At 40.7% G+C, this 21,861-nt stretch overlaps 1 protein-coding gene across 1 annotated transcript in view; it reads right to left on the reverse strand.

Annotated features, from left to right (window-relative positions):
• Positions 1-888: 888 nt before the first annotated feature.
• The window catches only part of PLA1A (phospholipase A1 member A), a 39,910-nt gene continuing 18,937 nt past the window's right edge, over positions 889-21,861 (reverse strand). The window contains exons 4-11 of the mRNA XM_081945785.1: positions 13,506-13,614; positions 11,355-11,456; positions 9,969-10,058; positions 7,780-7,947; positions 6,130-6,219; positions 4,816-4,924; positions 3,521-3,685; positions 889-1,912 (exon numbers count right to left, since the gene is read on the reverse strand). Coding sequence (XP_081801911.1) covers positions 1,828-1,912; positions 3,521-3,685; positions 4,816-4,924; positions 6,130-6,219; positions 7,780-7,947; positions 9,969-10,058; positions 11,355-11,456; positions 13,506-13,614 — 918 coding nt within the window. The 3' untranslated portion in view covers positions 889-1,827. The remainder of the gene's footprint in view (positions 1,913-3,520; positions 3,686-4,815; positions 4,925-6,129; positions 6,220-7,779; positions 7,948-9,968; positions 10,059-11,354; positions 11,457-13,505; positions 13,615-21,861) is intronic.

Here is a 21,861-nt window from a genome sequence, read left to right on the forward strand (position 1 = left end):
CACAGAACTTAAATATTTAACTTTCCACCCCAGGTTGAGAGTAGCTACCTGGAAGATTCAGTTGGTATAACATACAACAAATAGGCTGCCATCTGGTGTATAATATTATATACATATCAGAGGTGGGATGCTCCCGGTTCAGCCTGGATCATCCGAACTGGCAGTGGTGGCGGCGGGAGGCTCTGCCCACCCGCCCGGACACTTCTGTGCATGCGCAGAAGCATCACACATGCATGAGAGAGCACGAGCAAACTGGTAGCGCAGGGATTTGAAACCCACCTCTGATGTATATTATAATTGTGATGCAAGATCTGCACTTTCAGGGTAAAGTTTAAGGATTTGCCTTTAAACTTTAAACAGTTCACAACCTAACTACCTAGGGACCACAGGATCAACCAATTGAGAAAGTAACATCAACTGGAGAAATTCTCTTGAAGATACATATGCTTTTCAAGCTCTATTTATTAGGCACATTTAAAGGCCTCTATTTAAAGGCTTTCCTTTCGCTCCCAATTGGTCAATCGGAAACACCCCTTTCCAATCTGGGCTAGTTTATAGTGATCTATATAGTGATTTATAATACTTTTAAGTGTTGGCTTTTAATTGTTACCTTAGCTGCTTTGAGTAACTTATGGAGAGAAAATTAGGATATAAATTAATATAGCAACACCGTCTTCCTGCATAGGATAATATACCAACTGTAGGGATGTAATGAATTGAGAGGATGAAGCATACAGTATATGCCATTATTAGTTTCAATAATTCACCCATCTTGCATGACAGAAATGAAGTTGCTTTTCAATAGCATTGTCCCCAGTGACATCATGTTCTATTCGGGAAGCACTGGTATGATGAAAAGATTAACAAAGTGACTCTAGAAAGCTCAAGTGAATGGAAAGTTAAATCAAAACTTTATTTTCTACATGATACAATGAAAGGCAAAGGTTCTATTGTTAACAGTTTAGAGGTGTTGCTTTTAAAACTCACAAAAAATATTTACAAAATAAAATTAAAATAGTGATGCCAAGTTTGGTAATCAATCCTGATACTGTTACTGTCTTTGTTTTAACATGGGATAGTTTTGCTGAAGCAGAAGGAAGATGTTATGGATACTCTCCCACAGAAGTGAAGATCAGACCAAACATGTGTATGTCAATCTTCTATGCTTTTCCTATTTTGAATTAGGTAATATGACCCAGAAATTCTTTACATTTTTAATATGCCAGTTGTCTTGAGCAAAGATTTTATGCTAAGGGGTAGAATTTTGCTTACATTTACTGCAAAATACTACTTGCGATATAAATGGAAAATGTTTCTCTTCTAAAGTCTTCATCTAGTGGGTCAGAAAACTGAGTTGAATATGCTAATGGAGATAAGCAGTAGAAGAGAAATTCATGAAATGCCCCCTTTCTTGATAATAGCCTTCGACTCCTGAAAGTATATCGGGCAAACATGCCATTTGTTTCCTTTTAAATGGAGAACTGCATTTACAAGGGACAGTAATATACAGGGAGCACTTCAAACAATTAGCACCATGTACAGTTTCAGGCAGAATCTACTTATTTTCATTCCAGATTTATTAGTGATAGGTCCTGTTCAATTAGGTGCTGTTCCATTTTATGTACATTGTAATTATTTTCATCATAGTTATAAAGCTATTTAAATTTTACTAAAAAAAGGCTTAAATTATTAGCAGTTGAAATGAAGCAAATATTCTGTGACAGAAAACACATTTAAAAAATTCAACACCACAGATTTGATTTTAAAATATCTACCTTCAAAGTTACAGCCCTGTTGTAATATCTGTGTTCACAAGCAAAAACTGTGCTAATCACACCGAATGTTGAGGTTCTGAAGAAGGGGGTTATGGCTTGTAATAGTCAGTACTTGTGGCAAGCACATCTTCTTCTCACTGAAGAAAGAATAGAATAAAGTTAAAGGATACTACTAAGCTTTTAATGCATTTTTGGTAAGTTGCCATGCAACAATAAGAATTTACAATAAGAATTGTGATTCCAGCTCTTCAGCCTGCCTTTCTGAATTAATAGCAGATAATTTTCTGCACTATGACATTCTTTTTAATAATTTATTTTGTCAGAACACTTTTTTTGTGTTGGTGGTAGAGGTAGGCTTTCAGTCTTGGGATATCTTTGCTAAAATGTGTTATCTTCTGTAACAGAGGTTAGCAACTTTCTCCTTACAAACAACAGCCCTTGCTCACTAAAGCGCCTCCGGAGCATGTGATTAGGATAAGTTTGGAGTTTTGGGCTATGTGCAAAATAGATGCATTAAGCACCTGGACTTAGTTCTTATGTACTTAGTTCTTCCAATCTATTTCTCTCCCAAATGCCACTCTTTATGTTTCTCGTGTAAAAGGACATGTTGATCTAATAGGGTGTTAGCAGCTTCTCAAAACTTAAATTATTTCAGCTGCATGGGAAAAGGCACATCAAGAAAAGTAAAAGGTAAGAAGATAAGGATACACTGGGGAAAAAACAACAACCAAGGCTCCTGGAATATTGCTCCTTAATGGCTTTATCAATTTTCATTTTCTAAATTGCCGTTGCAATTTCTCAAAGAAAGGATGACAGTTTCAACCAACTTTACCAGCGGTAACATGAAGAAATGGAGATGAATCAATTTGGGTTAGTCCTTAATTTTAAGTTTGGTTCCTCTTCTATTGAAACTGATTTCATCTGATTCACTATTCGTACTTGAAGAACCTTAAATTAGGCAAGGAACAAATTGTGGCAGTTTTGCTTGTTCTTGCCTTTCACCCCAGCCCAGTGGTGGGTTCCTACCGGTTCGGACTGGTTCGGCCAAACCAGTAGTAGCTTGGCAGCACGGGTCGCTGGAACCAGCAGTGACCCAGGCCTGCCACACCCCTGAACCAGTTCTCCCGGCAGTGCCATAGGCGCCACCATCTTGTTTTTGGCTTCTGCGCATGCGCAGAGCAATTTTCATTGTACTGTGCATGCGTGTGTGCAGCACATCCCTGAGCAAACAGGCGTAGTGGCTGCCGGAACCCACCACTGCCCCATCCCCACCAACAACTCATGTTAAGGAGAACAAGTGGTGGATATTTTAATGCTAGCTGGTGACATTTCATGAGTGGAAAGGAAATCCCTAAGCCCTTTTCTTAATTTCTCCTGCATGCAAAAAATACAAATGCTACTGCTTGGCAATAGTTATGGTGATGAGATAAGGACTGAGGTCATGTCAAGCAGATATTATGCCAGTTTACAGTTGGCACAAGCAAAAATGATTTTACCATTGCTTTCAAAAAAGATGAATTAAGGAATGGAAATGGTGCTGCTTGGAGTTGCCCAGTGCCTCTGAGACTGTTTAATATAAAAGCAAACAGAGTTCCAATCTCATATATTTTAAAATAAATATATAGACTAGTAAAAAAGGAAAATGCTTCAAGTGCATCTTAATTAACTTATCCCCAAATAAATTACAATTCAAACAAAGAATCACTCAATACTTTTCTTGCTAGAAAAAAGTATTCCTTGCTTACTTTTTATCCACAGGTAGAGGTGCAGTACAAAAGTGCCCAACAATAGGTGGTTCATCTTTGTTCCTCTTCCAAAACTTGTGAAGGTGCTGCAACATCACACTTTCTATCTGGCAGAGTGGAGCGGAGTGAATCAGCAAGCCTTTGCCCAGCACTTGTTGCTTGGGTCTACAAAGCCCAATAGGATATAAAGTGTGAGAAAAGGAACCAAGTTTTATTGACTTTTTGTAAAAATATAAATACAGTGTAGGGAAGAGCTATAGTCAAGCTGCAGAGTGAGCTCTGAATCACTCTTAATGAGAGCCAGTCCATTTCCCATGAGGGTCCAAAATTCTATGCTCTCTGCAACACCTTTATTTTGTACATATTAGTTGAAGTCCAAGAGGAGAGAAAAACATATTGGGAAGAATCAAGCACTGCAGGAAAAGCAAAATCAGCATTCCTAAATAACTGCAGTTATTTGCTTAGCTTTGCTTCAACATCTGGCAGCATCTGGCCAACTCTCTGTGCTGTAAATTCAACACTATCTGTGCGCATATAATGTATATACATGTAAGATTGCACTTAGCATTTTTCTTGGTAATTCATTTAGCTGCACTATTAAGAAGCTGATAGTAAAGAAAGTTAATGTGGCTCCACTAATTACACAAGCAATCAAAGTAATAATTTTCTGAGACTTCGGTAAACCCTGATTTTGAACATTTAGTGAAATACTACAGAAAATTCTGCAACTGCACAATTGCAAATGTCTTCATGGACTAACACCGCAAATCTATATACTTCAAATACAAAGGTACCTGGCTGTATTGCTATTATAATATTATGTGGAAACACCCATGGCACAATCCTAATTAAATAAGTGTTAGTGGGTGGTGTTAGGGTATGTTCCAGAAATCATTTCTGCCAACCAAGATGATTTTTTTTTCTGAAAAAAAGATTGCCAATATATGCTGTGAAAAATAAAATATGGGATGAGAGTGGGCTAGAAGAAGGAAAGTGTTATACCACATCCAAATTTTAGTCAGTCTGGGTACATATTTATAATGCTTGTCCAAAGTGAAGAAATGCTAGGTTAGTTTTATATTATCCTGCAGCAGACTGAATCCAAGAGAAGCTTAAAACAAGCAAACATGCACCACATATTCGGAGTCAGGAGGGTGTTAGATTGACACACAACAGATTCAGCAAGTCTGACAGCTCACAACCATTTTGGCTAGTTAAGATTACGCTGCCTATTGGATGACTGTGCAAACTGAAAGGAACAAAAGAGGACATTGGAACTGTCCATTATTACTCACATGATGAAGCTGGTGCTAGCTGAGGAGTTGTTAGTGAGAAAGGTTATCTCAATATTGGTATCTGAAGTTCTCCTCTGTTGCAAGTGGAACTCCACAAGTGTATGGTGTACTAAGCAACACAGAAAACACAATCTCGGAAGAAAGCATTAAACATAATTAGCCCCCATTATTAAAAAGAAAATTGTTGCTAGGTTCTTTGTAAACTCATGCAAGAATATCTCCCTACTCATCAGTCAATCCTGTAAAATAAATTTAAAAATTGATCTATAATACTTTTATTATGGGAGAACATAGGCAATATTATCTGTGAGCTGTTGAGTTATATGCCACAAATAGTTGATTAAAACATAAGCTTATTCTGGAATCCTCTCAGGTATCAATTCATCTAGATCCTCCTGTGTTTTTTTAAAGATATGGTAGGAATAAGATTGGACTCCTTCTTATTCTCCTTATATCTCAAAGACAATGAATTCAGCCAGACCATTAACAAATTTTACCATCCTAAATGAAACGTTAGTTTTCTCCCATATGTAGTCTTGTCTCTGTTCCTCATTTGAACATATAGGTTAGTACTGTAGCTACTTAGATCTTTTCCAATAGAGACAGGTGTAAAAAACTGAATCTCAGTGAGGAGAACTTTAAAACAGAACTTTAACTACAAAATCAAGAGTCTATACTGTGTATTCATTTTACATTTGAAAGCTATCAGTGTCCTTGGTTCTGAATTCTAAATTATTGTCCTCTGATATTAAGAAGAAAGTTTTCAATTACCGTATTTTTCAGAGTATAAGACACACCTTTTTCCCTCAAAAAGAGGCTAAAAATCTGGGTGCATCTTATACACTGAATACAGCGATTTTTGCCTACCGAACCCCACTCCCTTTCACCAAAATGGCCATGCATAGCTTTAAGGAGGCTTTCAGAGTACTCCTGGGAGCTGGGGAGGGCAGAAATGGAACAAAAAACGGGCCATTTTTTGCTCAATTTTGCCCCTCCCCCAGCCCCCAGGAGAACTCTATAAGCCTCCTAAAGGCTATTCATGCCCCTTTTTTTGCCAAAAACGGTCCCATTTTTGCAAAAAATGGGCCCATTTTTTGCTCGTTTTTGGCCCTCTCACCCCCCCAGGAGCACTCTACAAGCCCCCTAAAGGCTATTCATGCCCTTTTAAAAAAAAGAAATGGGCCAGTTTTTGCAAAAAATAGGCCATTTTGGGGAGGTTTGCAGAGTGCAAACTTTTTTTTAATTTGCCTCTTCAAAACCTTGGTGCATCTTATACTCCACTGCGTCTTATACTCCAAAAATATGGCTACTCACCACAGTATGGTGCTGATGCAGCTGTGGCCAAGTAAACTTTAGCCTCTCTAGGTAACATTTTCATGTTGAGTCCTCCGTTGTCCAAAAGTCCTAAATCAGCATTATAATACAAAGAAAATTGAATTCTCCGGTGCATAAGTAAAGAGTAAACATGCAGTTAGTATTGGGTATCAAATTTGAGATTTTGTAGGTCTCACTTTTCATTTAAATAGCAAAATTAGGTATGAAGAGGAAAAATCCAGATGTTTGTGAATCAGGTGAAATCCCTCTTATCCATTAATTATGCCAGCTATAGCACTGACTCTTAGAAGAAGCCACACACACAATATTTCTCTTCCATCTGTGTAAGCAATATCTTGGGCACTGTGCATCATACTGCAGGCTCCAGACCTTCCAGAGAGTTGCAGGAAGCTTTTTGAGGATGTGGTGAAATAACTAGAAAACAGCAGGGACCAAACTTGGGGAGACAGTTTCAGAAATGGGAGAATTATGACAATGGGAACAGAGGCCTTTGGAAAACAGATCATTTCCATTTCTACCTTTTAACTCCCCACCCTGCCAAATCTGAAAAGGGATGTTTTTAGGCCATTGTATAGATGGCTGGGAATGTTAAGGCTGAAAATGGGGAACAGTATGTTTTTACAAGTCTCCTTTTTACAAGCCCATTCTTAATTTGGAAAAAATGTTGATATTACCACTGAAGAAGTTTTTGTTAAGTTATGCTTAAAGTTAGAATCTCAACTAAGACTCGGCTTGTAAGATTAGCTCCATCTGATTTTTAGGTGTATTGCACATTAGCGCTTCAAACACACCCCTGTGGCTGATGTCTTGAATTTTTGAGCATGCCTATACAGTAGACACTCTGAGATGAAGAAAATGTCATGAGATGTTAGCAAAAACATAAATGCTGCTCTGGCATATTTGTACTGGTGTTCGGTGCAAGTAAGAAAATGTCTTATAAGATACACTCATTTTTTTAAACACAATAGGCAGCCCGACTACTCTATTTTAATTGCCGTCTACATTATGCTCTTCTCAATTCCAGACCATGTTTTCTGCAGGCTTGATGTGTAACTGTCATGCCATTAAACACAGGCAGGGGATAGGCAAGAGGGTGAGAACAAGTTTTAGCAGCTTTTCTTGTTGTCACAGCAAAAAATCAGTTCCAAAATTTGCTACTGTAGAAATACTCTAAGAATCTTGATTTCAGATTGGACTGAGTTCTTCAATACAACAACTGGTTCCTACTCTTTCTCTCCCCCTTCCCGATGTAAATATGGATATTTCATTCTTTCTTTTTCTGTTCCTTTTTTAAAAATAAATTTGGGAACGGGAATAAAATTGCTTTATTGTAAATGTAGATTTACTGTCTGAATACTTGGAAAATAAAGAGCAAAGTCTGACAGGGAATTGGAATAAAATATTTCAATAACTTACATTTTAGAATTGTTCAGATTTGGGGTATGCAAGTTTTAGCTTTGACAGAACTTTCAATAAAATATTATGTCCCCAACAGAGATCTTGATTTCATTTGTCATCTAATGGGAAGCACATATCTCTCAGAAGATGGAAAACCTGCCATATCCTAACTCCATTCACATCCCAAATTCTCAAAGTTTATATTCTGAGATCACTGCAGAGGTAACATACCAATTATGGGACAGGAGAGGAAGAAAGGATTGGAGCAATCTAAACAGTGACCGGCTAAGAAATTCTTATAACTGGAACAAGGGAAAGCCATCACTGGGCAAGGATCTTTCAAGACACTGATGTAGAAATGCACAGCCCTCAGATGGTCACAGATCAGGTACTGGTAGCCTGGAAAGGGAAAGAGACAGATGTATGAAGCTACAGATTAGTCATAATTTTGATGGCTAATGCCATTTCTCATTATTTTTAATGTCTTTGTTAGCCATTAAAATATAAATTGATTACAGTTTCACTATTTTTTAAAAAAAGTTTTAATTGGCATAACGATTGAAAAGCAATAAAGAGTGAGAAATGCCCTGATAATAGGGAAGTGGGGTTGTTGGCGATTTTGACTTGTCTTGATTGCTAGCGACTTCTTGGACTAATCCCTGCAGTTTTCATGGCAAGGTTTTTCCAAAATGGGTTGCCTGTTTTTTTTACGGCTGAGAGAGAATGACTGACCCAAAGTCATCCATTAGTTCTGAGCCATATGTTCTCAGAGTTTCTGGCCTGATGCCTTAACCTGTATATCAAATATACAATCTTCTCTATAGCAATCTTTTCTTTAAAAATAGCAATAGCAATAGCACTTAGACTTATATACCGCTTTACAGTGCTTTTCAGCCCTCTCTAAGCGATTTACAGAGTCAACATATTACCCCCAACAATCTGGGTCCTCATTTTACAGACCTCAGAAGTCAACCTTGAGCCTGGTGAGATTTGAACAGCCAAATTGCAAGCAGCCGGCAGTCAGCAGAAGTAGCCTGCAGCACCACATTCTAACCACTGCGCCCCCATGGCTCAAAATAGTCCAAATTGGACAAATGACCCTTTCCTTGCTTTTAAAAAACAAAAAAAACAAAAAAACCCCAAAGATTAACTCAGTGGTTTTCTAATCATTTTTTTAAAACATCTAAATCATTTTGGTTAAAAAAAGTGAAGTGAAAAGCTAAAATATAAAGTTAAGAGAAAGAGATTTTTATTCAAAAAGATGACAAGCTTTTAAACCAGTTCTGAAGAAGATTTCAATTAATGGATTAAATATAGCTTTAACTGATTTGTTCTTATGCTTTAACTATAAATTTCCATCATATCTAACAGAATAGCAAATAAATTGTTTACAGCTTACATAACATACATTTTTTATTTTTGGGTTTGCTGGGATTTTAAAGCAAAAGTAGAAATTGAAACTATTTTATCCTATTATCTTATGGACAAAATTTTCTTTGTTAATTGTCAATCCACTTTGATTATGAAGCTACTGTTTGTCAACCTCAGCAACTTAAAGATGTGTGGACTTCAATTCCCCACACTTCAATTCCCCACAATTCCTCACAGAAGAATTCTGGCAGTTGAAGTCCATACATATTACAATTGCTGAAGGTGAGAAACACTGATTAGACTATTGACTCCACCAGTCTACTCAGTATAGGAATCCAAATTAATGTATACATTTCCGGTATACAAATTAACATATACCAGAAAGATAGCTGTATAGTCTCTATTTGAGCCTATGTCCAGCTCAAATGTCCACTGTCCAAATGCTCTTGCGTTTTCTACAAATAAATCGGGAGGCTGGCCAGGCAACAAACAGTTTTCCAAATTTAACTACAAATTCTTGATTAAGGGCCTTTTCCCACTGCTGAATTGCTTACCACTTATCCTTGAGTCAATAGAATATTGCAGAAGCTTGGCTTTTAATATCCCCAATGCTGATAGCTACCCTGATGGCTTCTACCATATTGCCTCTGCGGTTATTGCAGCCTTCTGTATTTGTTCCAAAATAACGAGTGACAAAGTCTAACAAATTGTATATACTTTGAGACTGTCCTTGAACACAATTAGAAGAAGGGAGAAAAAGCTGTTTTGACTATTGGAAACTACTTAATACCGGTAGAATCTCATAGACATGGGAACTCCACAGAAAACAAGAGACTGCTGCCTGCTCAGTTTGTGCTGTGGTTTGATAGAAAGTGGGGGAAAACCCTCAAAGGGAAAAATTACCAGAGAATTCCCCTTAAATTCCCTTACTGAACCCTGCTGGCAATCCCCATTTATTGATACAGATATTCCTAATGATATTATATTTACTGTATCTGTACAAGGTACATTGCTTTGACAGAAAAGCAGCTTCAAATAACTATTATTACCAGATAATATGAAACGGGGACATCCAGGTTGATCTTTCCCTCCATTAAGATAGTAATCAATGTGCCCCACGGGTATTCGAATACCAAAATCTAGAAAAAAAAATCTATATTAGAATTGCTTTTAAAATGATACAGTTATCTATAGCAAAGCTGTAACTGGAAGCACTGGTCACACATATGTAGAAACCTATAGGCACGAAATAGATCTTTTCACAAGATAGTTTTTCCCCAGAATATTTCATCTAATTCTGTTCCAATTATTGGCCATGCAAATAAAAGAAAACCAGCTGTTGAAACACACAAAATATGCATGCAACTGAACTGTGTAAAGTATTATAGTTACTGATTAACTTTAATTGCAAATTGCAAAATGCATTATGAAGAAGTTTGAACTTTGACAGACTGCAGTTTTTTAAAAAGCTAAAAAAATCCCAATAGTATCACAGTGATGGGGGGGGGGGGAACGGATGGACCCCAAACCATTTGTGTGCCATGTCACCGCCACAATTGCAAAATTCCTTCCTTTTGGGACAGATACAATAGTCAGGTCATAATTGTTCTTCTGAAACCCAAGAGACAAAGAATAGAGGGGATTTCTATTGGGAGAATGTTCTAAAGGTAGGAGCAGCAATTGAGAATGTTTGTTTCCAAGGTCCTATCAGATGGCATCCCTAGACAGACAGGACTTAGAAGACATGTAGCACTCTTTGATTTGATTAGATGAGCAGATGCATACAAGAGAAGATCTGGATCCTTAATGGACCAGATGCTGATTGGCAACAAGTGCAGTCTGAAAGCAGTGGGGTCGCCAATGGGTAACAAGATATCCCATCACAGCCCAGACCATTACATTGGATACCAGCTTTATATTTCAAATGTTTTTCAAGGCATCCCTTTTGTACAGCATTGACAATAATCTGAGCAGGTGACTAGGGCATGAGTGACTATGAGCAAGAATTCCCAATTCTTGAATGCTCACAATTAACACCCAAAATGTAATTGTAAGAAAAAGCCCCTTTGGGCCACAAAATCAGCTGCTGCTTGAGCAGGAGCAGGAGGCTGCCCAGATTGCATACCATTTCTTTGAGAGAGAGAGTTCAACCCCATTCAGAGCTCAAGATAGTACAGAACTACCCTGGAACTGTTGGTCCATAAACCCAAAGTCACCCCATCAGAAGAAGTAAGATGAGATAGTGTAGCTATGACAGACAAACAGCATCTATTATTTACAATTATTACCACACCTTAAAAAGTGGGAATTAATAGTCAACAATGATTTTCAAGAAGGACACAAAAACAGTTTTAGAAATGAGCATACCTGAAATGTTATTGTCTTTAAAAAGAAATAAAACTGAAATATGATTGGAAAGCAGGTCATTAGCTTACTATCTGAGTCTGTGTGAATGGCTTCTACAAAGAGAGCATCTCCAGGATCCAGGCGCTCCTCAGGGCTGGCTCTTGTGTATTTTGGCCCCGCCGGATCAAGAGCTGAAACATGATGAACAATAAGTGGCAACCAGTTACACTTTTCATTGGGTGAATTTGGAGGACAGCAAGTGATCGTGTGGTAAAAGGTAACCTGAAATGGACCATGTGTGATTCAGAAGGCAAGGCCTGAATTGTTGAAACTGAATTGAACTTGTGGCATTTTTCATAAGAAACTAAAACAAAACTAAATTCTTCAATCATCATCATCATCATCATCATCATCATCATCATCATCATCATCATCATTCTTTCCATGTTGCTATTACTATTATTTTGTTTGAAAAAAAGCTTTGACAGATGAGATTAGGAATCAGCTCAAATCACAATGAAAACGTTTCTTTGAATAAAATGTTTTTTTAAAAGTCCCTTATTTATAGCAGCTTTATTCCATACTATTGCTAAACCTCTGCATCTATAATTATTGGGTACTGTTTAAATCTTTTGCAAAACCAACTAGTTGTTTTGTCAGCATGATAGCTTAACAGAAGCTTGATCAAAACTATAGAGCAAGATGGCACAATTCATTGAAAAATCTAAAAGGAACAAAATCTATATGATATTAGTTATGTAATATATAAATATGCACAATCTCTTTATTTTGGAAAAAAGGTTAATGCAGGTTTTCTGTGGTACTTATTTATCTACTCACATTTGCATGCTTTCGAACTGCTAGGTGGGCAGGAGTTGGGACAAGGAACAGGAGCTCACCCTGTCACATGGAGCTTGGGTCTCAAACTGAGGCTATCAGCAATCTCTTTTTTTTAAAAAAATATTTTTATTAAATGTATTTAAACATTAAAAAACAAAACACAAATTTCCACTCATTATAGAATTTCCGTATTGGTATCATTCATATCATTCATATTTACATAAGTTCTATTTCTATAGTTCTGTCAGATCCCTAAAAGTGATACTGCCATTCAATTGGGAGGAGGGGGGGGGGCTTGGAGTCGATTTATTAGCAATGCCTGTGACAACTGATATTTTACAACGGGTTTCCTGGCGCTGAAGCTCCTTGAGATCCCCTCACCTTTTGGGGGAATGTGTCATCCTCTGTTTTGCTTGCTACGCTTGCTTGCTATCGGCTGCCATAGGAACGGGTGTGTGTGTGCATAGTACTGGGGAAGGGAATTATATTGTACTGGAGGAATCTTGTTCTCACCATCTCCTGCGCATGCTGGTGGCTGATGTTTGGACTTGGTGAAGGCCAACAGTTTCGCATACCAACTTGATGAGGATTTTTGAAGGTGCACCCCACATGACACCTTAGGGAGTTGCAGATTGGACAATGGGTTGGGGAATTGCGGGGAAGGTGCTGGGTAAACATTTGATACGTATATGTTCCCGCCTTTCTGGCTCAGATCTTGCTTTCTTATTGCTGTTTTCACTTCATATCTAGTAAAAGTACTTTATCTCTATTAAAATGGAGTTGAGGTTTTTTTTTCTTGGATATTGAAGGAGGCATGCCTGACAGAATGTTTATGATGGCCATGTGGGACATTTCACTTTAATATCTAACGGAAGATAGCCATCGAAATGTATGTTTATTAGGCTCTCAGGGCAGTTGATAAAGGAAACATCTTCACACTTGCGTATTGGCTAAAATTTGCATTCTAAGTAATGGGAGGGGTCTCTATTGCTTTAATTCTACTTGCATTGCCTAAGGGGATTCAGATGTTGCTTTGAATTCAATGGCTGCCATTCTACTTAATAATAGGTTTCTTTTGAAATACTCCGTTGCAAGAATCTTCACTTTCTTAAGTTAGGAGAGGAGCCTTTACAAGTTCACTATTCTATATTATATTATCATTTAGATTGTAATAATATTTACAAATATATGCAGCATTGTCACATTATTGTAGATGTTACATAATTCTTATACAGTAGTTTTGCATCTATCCTCTAGCCATTTATAACATTATAGCTCACTGAACCATTGCGCCTCAACATATAATTAGTTAAGAGCTAAATTAACCACTCATCAAATATTAGTATATTAAGAAAAATGTCACAAACCATAGTAACTTATTTTCACCTTGCTTTCCTTACCAGTAATTCTTCCAAGGTGGCCTTCGTAGAATTGGCCCACCAGGCCTCCAACGTGTGCTCCAAGGCTCACCCCAATAAGATGGATGGATGACTCTGGGACCCCCATAGCCTGAAGGTTGGGAAGAAGAATAATTAGGACTTTTTATTCTAAATGCCATGAAAGCACACAGATAAATCCCCCAACAATCTAATCAATTGGTTCTTGTTTTTCTCTGGACTACTTTGCTTAGATGGAAAAGGGAAAAAGCAAAATGAAGGTAACTCTAAAATTAGAGTTTCATATACAGCTTATTGCAGGGGTGTCCAAACTTGGGAACTTTAAGACTTATGGACTTCAACTCCCAGAATTCCCCAGCCAGTCGGCTGGGGAATTCTGGGAGTTGAAGTCTACAAGTTTTAAAGTTCCCAAGTTTGGACACCCCTGGCTTATTGCAATATGACTTCATGTTAGTCGCAACAATACTTTTAAAATTTATTATGAACAGAGCACAAGCAAAATACAGAGGAAGTAAGGGTAGTTCATTTTATGTTGTATGACAAAGGGAAACTGGACAGGGTTAATCTGCAAGGCAATAATCAGAAACGTGATTGCAGAAATATTGTTTTTAAAATATGTATCATTTGAAGGTAAATATATATATGTGATACTTGTCTGCATTTCTTTAAACAAAATGTGTCTTTTCACAATCATATAATCACAAGGTAATGCAGGTGCTACCTTTGTGTACTTGTGTGCTCCAGAGGATATAGAATCATAGACTCATAAGGCTGGAAGGGACTTTGGAGATCTTCTAGTCCAGGGGTCCCCAAACTTGGCAACTTGAAGACTTGTGGACTTCAACTCCCAGAATTCTCCAGCCAGCTGGAGAATTCTGGGAGTTGAAGTCCACAAGTCTTCAAGTTGCCAAGTTTGAAGACCTCTGTTCTAGTCCAACCCGCTCCCCAAGGCAGGAGTTCTTATTCCATCCTGGACAAATGGTTGTTCTTGAAAACCTCCAGTGATGGAGCATCCACAATTCCCAGAAACAAGCGTTTCCATTGATTAATTGCTCTCACTGACAAAAAAAATCCCTCCTTAGCTCCCGTTGAATCTTTCTCTAATAAGTTTCTACCTATTGGGCTTTATCCTACCTTCAAGTCCTTTGGAGAATAAGTCAAACCCTTCATGTCTGTGACTGCCTCTTAAGTATTGGGAGACTGTTATCATGTCTCCCTTCTAAGCTTTTCTTCATTAGGTTAAACCAGTGGTTCTCAAATAGTGGGGCGCGCCCCCCAGGGGGGGCGCGAGGCTCCGTAAAGGGGGGCGCGAAGGCTTCCTTTCCATCTGGGTGCAACGGCGGCGGCAACAGCGCAGCGGCGGCGGCGGACTGGAGTTTCCCGCCAAGGTTGCCTGTCCGACCAGCCCCCGCTGGCTCCTGGCTGAGGGAGGAGCTGCCGCTCTGCCTTCTCCGAGCGGGATCCACGCCCTGCAACTGGCCGCGAGGGGAAGGTTTTGGCCAAAAAACGGGCCATTTTTGCCCATTTGTTGCCAGTAGAATGCTTCTGGGGGTGGGGGAGGTGAAAAATGGGTGCACAGATGCCCCAGGAGGCACAAAAAATGGGCCCCTTTTCAACCCCCCCCCTTCAGAAGATGATAGAGAAAGAGAGAGCTAGTGAGAGGGAGGGAGGGAGAAGTGAGACAGAAAGAGACAGAGAGAGAGACACACACAGAGAGAGAGACAGAGAGAGACAGAAGGAGAAAGAGGGACAGAAAGAGAGAGAGAGGAGAGAGAGACCGAGAAAGACAGAGAGAGACCGAGAAAGACAGAGAGAGAGAAGAGAGAGACAGAAAGAGAGAGTGAGACACAGAGAGACAGAAAGAGACAGAGAGAGAGGAGACAAAGAGAGAGAGACAGAAAGAGACAGAGAGAGTGAGAGAGAGACAGAGAAAGACAGAGAGAGAGAGAGAGAGAGGGAGACAGAAAGACAGACAGAAATAGAAGGAGAGACAGAAAGAGAAAGGCAGAGAGAGAGAGAGAGGGAGAGAGACGAGGGAGAGAGAGAGACAGAGGGAGAGACCACTTGGACTGTCTTCGCATCTGGGATGCATGGGTCTTTCCCATTGAGACGAGCAGGTGTTGTTTCTAGAAATCACTGCATGCAGGAAATATATGTGTGTTTGTGTGTGTATGTTACGGTGAAAGACCGAAATTGGTGAATGTCGACATTCACCAATCTCGCTTGGTGAATGTCCGAAATATTTGCTAAATGCCCTTATTTCTGACTTACACCGGTGAATGTCGACATTCACCAAGTACGTTTCCCCCTCTCTTTGGGGAGGAGGAGAGCCAGAGGGTCGCCTCTCTTTGGGGAGGAAAGTACGTTTCCCCCTCTCTTTGGGGAGGAGGAGAGCCAGAGGATCGCCTCAAAGGATGCCCCAAAGAGAGGCAAAACGTACTTTCCTCCCAAAGAGAGGCGATCCTCTGGCTCTCCTCCTCCCCAAAGAGAGGCGATCCTCTGGCTCTCCTCCTCCCCAAAGAGAGGGGGAAACGTACTTTCCTCCCCAAAGAGAGGCGATCCTCTGGCTCTCCTCCTCCCCAAAGAGAGGGGGAAACGTACTTTCCTCCCCAAAGAGAGGCGATCCTCTGGCTCTCCTCCTCCCCAAAGAGAGGGGAAAACGTACTTTCCTCCCCAAAGAGAGCCGATCCTCTGGCTCTCCTCCTCCCCAAAGAGAGGCGATCCTCTGGCTCTCCTCCTCCCCAAAGAGAGGGGAAAACGTACTTGGTGAATGTCGACATTCACCGGTGTAAGTCAGAAATAAGGGCATTTAGCAAATATTTCGGACATTCACCAAGCGAGATTGGTGAATGTCGACATTCACCAGATTTCGGACTTTCACCGTAACATGTATACATGCACATACAAGTGTCATTTCTTCAGTGTTATCACAGAAGTGAGTACACCCCTTAACATTTTGTAAATATTTAAGTATACTCTATATATAAATATATGTATATATATGTTCTAGCTGTGCTCCTTTAAATCTTTTCTGCTACAGTTAATAAAGCTATTCTTTGTTGTAAATTGATCCACATTTTTCTTTTTTTATTCTCTTATACGTTAATAAGGATACAGTGTTATGCAGAGGTGTACTTATAACAATTTTATAGACAAATGATACTATTTACAGTCACGCGGGGGGCGCGAAATGTTTTCTTCTTCCTAGGGGGGGCATGACAGAAAATAATTGAGAAGCACTGGGTTAAACATACCTCATTCCCTTACCCATTGATCATATTGCTCCACACCCTTTATTATCTTTGTGGATCTTCTCTTTCTAGGACAGGAGTGTCAAACTCAAGGCCTGCAGGCCAGATCCGGCCCACTGGATGCTTAGAGCTGGTCCCCAGGGCTGCCCTGGAAACAGTGAAGGACCAGCCCATGGTGCCTCTGCCAGCAAAACAGAGCTCGGGTGAACTGTGGACCACGGCACATGGCCCCTGAACACTGTTTTTGTTGGCAGAGGGCTACAGGAGGCCATCGCAGCAGAAAACAGAGCTAGTGGGGGCTCTGCATGCCCCTGAACTCTGTTTTCACTGGCAAAGTGCTGAGGCCACCACAGGTGCCCTGACACGAGTGACGTCAAGTTGGCCATGTCCATCCTGGCCATGCCCCCCAAGGTCAAACACGACTCTGATGCAGCCCTAGTTCTAGGGCTTCAGCATCTTTTTTGTATCATGGTGTCCAGAACTGGATGCAGTATTCCAAGTGTGCCTCACTAATGCAGTACAGAGTGATACTATAACTTTTTGTGATCTTGATGCTATTCCTCTGTGACACAGCCCAGGACTGCATTGGTTTTTCTGGCAGCTGCAGCACATTGCTGCTCATTCTTAAGTGATAGTCCACCAGGAGTTGAGGACTTTCACAGGCACTAGTGTTGAGCCAGTACTGCCTATTTTATACCTATGCTTTTGATTTTTCCTGCCTAAGTAAAGGACCATACTTTTCTTACAACCAAATTGCATCTTGTTGGATAGGGTCCAATGCTTGAGTCTATCAGGATCCTTCTGAAACTTGAGTCTGTCTTCCAAAGTGTTAGCAATTCCTACCAGCTTGGTATCATCTGCAAATTTGATGAGTGCTCCTTCAATCCTCTCATTTAGGTTACTTATGAAGATGTTGAAGAGCCCGAGACAGAATCTTGGGATACCCCACTGCATGCTTCCCTATATGGGCGTAGTTCCACTGAAGTATACTATATCCACAGCTTTTCCTTAATCCACTAATTTAGTTACTTTATCAAACAAGTCAATAAGTTTGGCATGACCAAAATTGGTTTGGCATGGCCTATTTTTAACTATTCTATTCTTTGATTAATTATCTTGTTCATTTCAAATCTGCTGCTTGTTTATCTTTCCTGAGATTTTCCCAGGTATTGATATCAATCCAATTGATCTGTAGTTTCCTGGATCCCCCTTTTTTCTCCTTTTTGAACATTGGAACCACATCAGCTCTTTTCCAGTCCTCTGGCAATTCATCCATGCTCCAGGAGCTTTGAAAGATTTCATTCAATGGTTCTAAGTGCATATCTGCCAGCTCCTTCAGTACCCTGGGATGTAAAGTATCTAGTCCAGAGGTGGGTTCCAGTGGTGGGTTCTGACCGGTCTGCACCAGTATGTTCAGACCAGTAGCAGAAATCGGGCGTACGTTTGCGTACCTGTAGAGCTGGAGGCCCCGTACCAATACAGTCCCTCCCCTGGCCTTCCCCCACTCGCTTCCCCTGTCTGCCCGGTCACCACTTGCTTACTCTCTTGCCCTGCCTGTCCATAGCATGCTTGCCCCGCCCACCCACTTCCTTTGCCAGAGCGGAGGACTCGGCTGTTGGAAGAAGCCCGTGCTTCCTTCTGTTTGACAGCCACCTTGTTTGCAATGGATTGGGGAGAAAGCCATGCGTTAGAGGAAAGGCCATCCCTAGCAAAAGCTTGGCCTTCTCCTCTCTCTAACGCATGGCTCTCTAACGCTCCTCTCTCTAACGCAACCCTCCAGAGGCGGGTTCCTACTGGTTCAGTAGGCATTTGCACTAGTCTACCTCCCTTCCTCCCCACCGGCCATCAGTCTCTCAAAGCCCAGCAACCTTCACAGCCACATGGCTGGCAGGAATGGGTGGGAGGAGGGTGCAATACAATCACTTGGAGCTTGCTGGGACATCGGCCACCCTCTGGTCCAGAAGGAAGGTTCTTCCTTCTGCTGCTGCACTGGGACCGAGGGGGGTGGCAGCAGTGCTCCAGGAGAGCAGGCGGATGTCCTGGGGCTGCAGTGCAGCAATCTCGGCTCCAGCGCAGCGTCTCCCACTTTGCCTCAGCTGTCGAGAGCCCAGCCTGCAGGTCCGGTGGAGAAGGCGGCCATCTGGCGTATCCCCATTTCCACCTGCCAGGTGATGGCAAGCATTTAATACTACTTGTAATATTTATAATATAAAATCCTAATTGTAACAATATGATTATTCAAAGTATTAAGACTTTTGCTGAATGGCACATAATACACTAATAGGAAATGAGAGGGGAGGGGAGGAAGAAAGGGAGGAGGGAGCTGGGAATGAGATGGATGTGTGTGTGTGTGTGTGTGTGTATGTGCGTGTGCAGGGGAGAGTATGAGAGAAGGGTTTGTGCATGCATGTGTGCATATTCGGGCAGTGATGGGGAGATTTAAAAAACTTCTGGAGTGAACAAGACTTCTAGAGGTCCTTTAGATGTGATTCCTAAAACATGAGAGAGAGAGAGAGAGAGAGAGAGAGAGAGAGAGAGAGAGAGAGAGAGAGAGAGAGGGAGAGGGAGAAAAGAAAGAAAGAGGAAGGAAGGGAGAGAGAGAGAGAGAAAGGAGAGAAACGAAGGACTGCTAACCCTGGCACTAGATGTTGTTTCAGAAAATGTTTTGAAACAGCACAGCAATCCAGTGCTGGAAGGGATCTTGGTGGTCATCTAGTCCAATGCCCTGCCCCAGCAGGAAACCTTATATCATCTGGATTATTTTGATGCCTCTAATAGAAAGGAAAATTGCAAGAAAGGAGAAGGAGTTTACTAGGACAAGGCTGCCATGTAGATGAAGGCAGAGATAGTCCTTGACTTATGACCACAAATGAGCCCAAAATTTTGGTTGCTAAGCAAGACCATCCAGTTACATGACCATGAAGCCATGCCCGCCCAGTCACATAACCAACAAGCCACACCCACCAACAAGCAACGCCCACAGAATAGGAAGTAAAAAAATTGAAACCCACCCCTCGTGGGTTCCTCCCTGTACGGTCCGGTATGCCAGAAGAGGTAGTGAAAATCTGGCGTACCTGATAGGACTGGTAGTAATGGTGGCTTGGCCATGTCCCCGAACCTGTTCTCCTGTCAGAAGCTTTTTTAAAAAGTTTTTTTCCCCTGCTGGTTCAGGCAAGAGAAAAAAAGCTTTAAAAAATAAGAGAGAGGGGGGGGGGAGGAAGGAAGGAAGGGAAGGGAAGGGAGAAAGAAAAAGAAAAAGCAAGCAAGCAAGAAGAAAACTGACCTTTCAGCCAGGAGATTCAGCAAAGGAGAAAAACAAATGCTGTCACTTTAAATCAGAACTGAGCATGCCTGGCTATGGAATTCAGGGAATTGAAGTCCACAAGTCTTAAAGCTGCAAACTTTGGAGTCCTGCTTTAAATTGAAAAGCTGCTCGGAAGGAGGTTTGCAAAGTGACATTCAGCAATTATTTGGAGGGAGGTGTTGCTTCCCACAGAGGGAAGGGAGAAAGAAAGAAAGAAAGAAAGAAAGAAAGAAAGAAAGAAAGAAAGAAAGAAAGAAAGAAAGAAAGAAAGAAAGAAAACAGCACAGCAATTTAGGGCTACAAGGCTACTCTGAGGTCATCTAGTCCAATCCCCTACTGCAGCAGGAAACCTTACATTGTCTGGATTATTTTGGTGCCTCTAACAGAGAGGAAAATTGCCAGAAAGGAGAAGGAGTTTACTATGACAAGATTGCCATGCAGAGGAAGGCAGAAATAGTCCTTGACTTATGACTACAATTGAGCCCAAAATTTTGGTTGCTAAGCAAGAGCATTGTTAAGTGAGCTTCACCACATTTTACCCAATCCATGACATCTCCTGGTGACTATATCAAGTTGGCCATGCCCACCAAGTCACATGACCACCAAGCCATGCCCATCAAGCCATGCCCGCCAAGTCACATGACCACCAAGCCATGCCCACAGAATAGGTAGTAAAAAATTTTAAACCCACCCCTGATCTAGTCCCAGAGATTTGAACTCATCTAAAGTGAGTAGATGTTCTCTTGCCAATATCTTGCCTATATTGATCTGTATTCCTGTTTTTCTCCCATGGTGCTGCTTCTGATAGGTCAGACTATTTTTTCATTTTGCATGAAGACAGTTGCAAAGAAGGAATTAAGCAGTTCCACCATCTCCTTGCTATCCTTCACCTGCTTGACATCTTCTCCCATAAGTGGACTGATCATTTCTTTGGCTTTCTTCTTTTTTCTTATTATATACTGAAAGAAACTTTTTTTCAGTTATTTTTTATATTTGTTGAAAGTCTGAGCTAAGGCTTCCTGACTGCCCTTGAAGATTCAGGCTATTTGCTGATACTCTAGTCTAGTTACATGACCCTCTTTTCCCTTTTTATACTTCTCCTTTTTGTCTCTCAGTTTGTCAGAAAACTTTTCATGCGGGGATTCGACTGGAAGTTCTCCAGCCGGATAGATGAGGGAGGTATGAACTCTGAAGAGTGCCACATGAACTCTGTCTGACAAACCAATTCTGAGATCCTTTTTTGATCAGAACCCCCCTGGGGGAGGGGGTGAAGAAGAGGCAGCATCTCATCAGACCCAGAGGGAGTGCAACAGGTCCCTTGTAGGTCGGAGATTTGCCCTCTGAATCGGAGTTGGGGTGACAGCATGGCAACATGGCTGCACAAGAAGCTGGCTTCCAGCCAAAGCAACTGAACAGGAGCATCCAGGACGAGATGAAAGCCTGGTAAGAAGATCTAATTAATCCACAGTAAAAAAGCAGAACTTGGAAAAGGCAAAGAACCTTGAGAGTATAAATTATATTAATGGACAGATTTGGATTTTGGCAAAAAGAAAGAAAGAAGGAGAAAAATGGAGGGTTGAACCACTAGCCCAAAAAGAGCCATTTGCTTGAAACACGTGTGGACAGAAATCTGGACAAAAAAGGAGAAAGTAGAGAAGTGACAAATCCACTCAAATACAAACTCTAAATTTGGTCTTGTATTTGAAAAGACTATGTTTTTAAGAGAGACTAGGGGGTTGAAATGAAAATCAAAACATACCAAGTAGATTTGCTCTGTTCGAATTTCTTCTAACATATCTCAAGC

Source organism: Natrix helvetica (assembly GCF_964273705.1).
Source record: "Natrix helvetica genome assembly, chromosome: 2".
Taxonomy (NCBI): Eukaryota; Metazoa; Chordata; class Lepidosauria; order Squamata; family Natricidae; genus Natrix; species Natrix helvetica.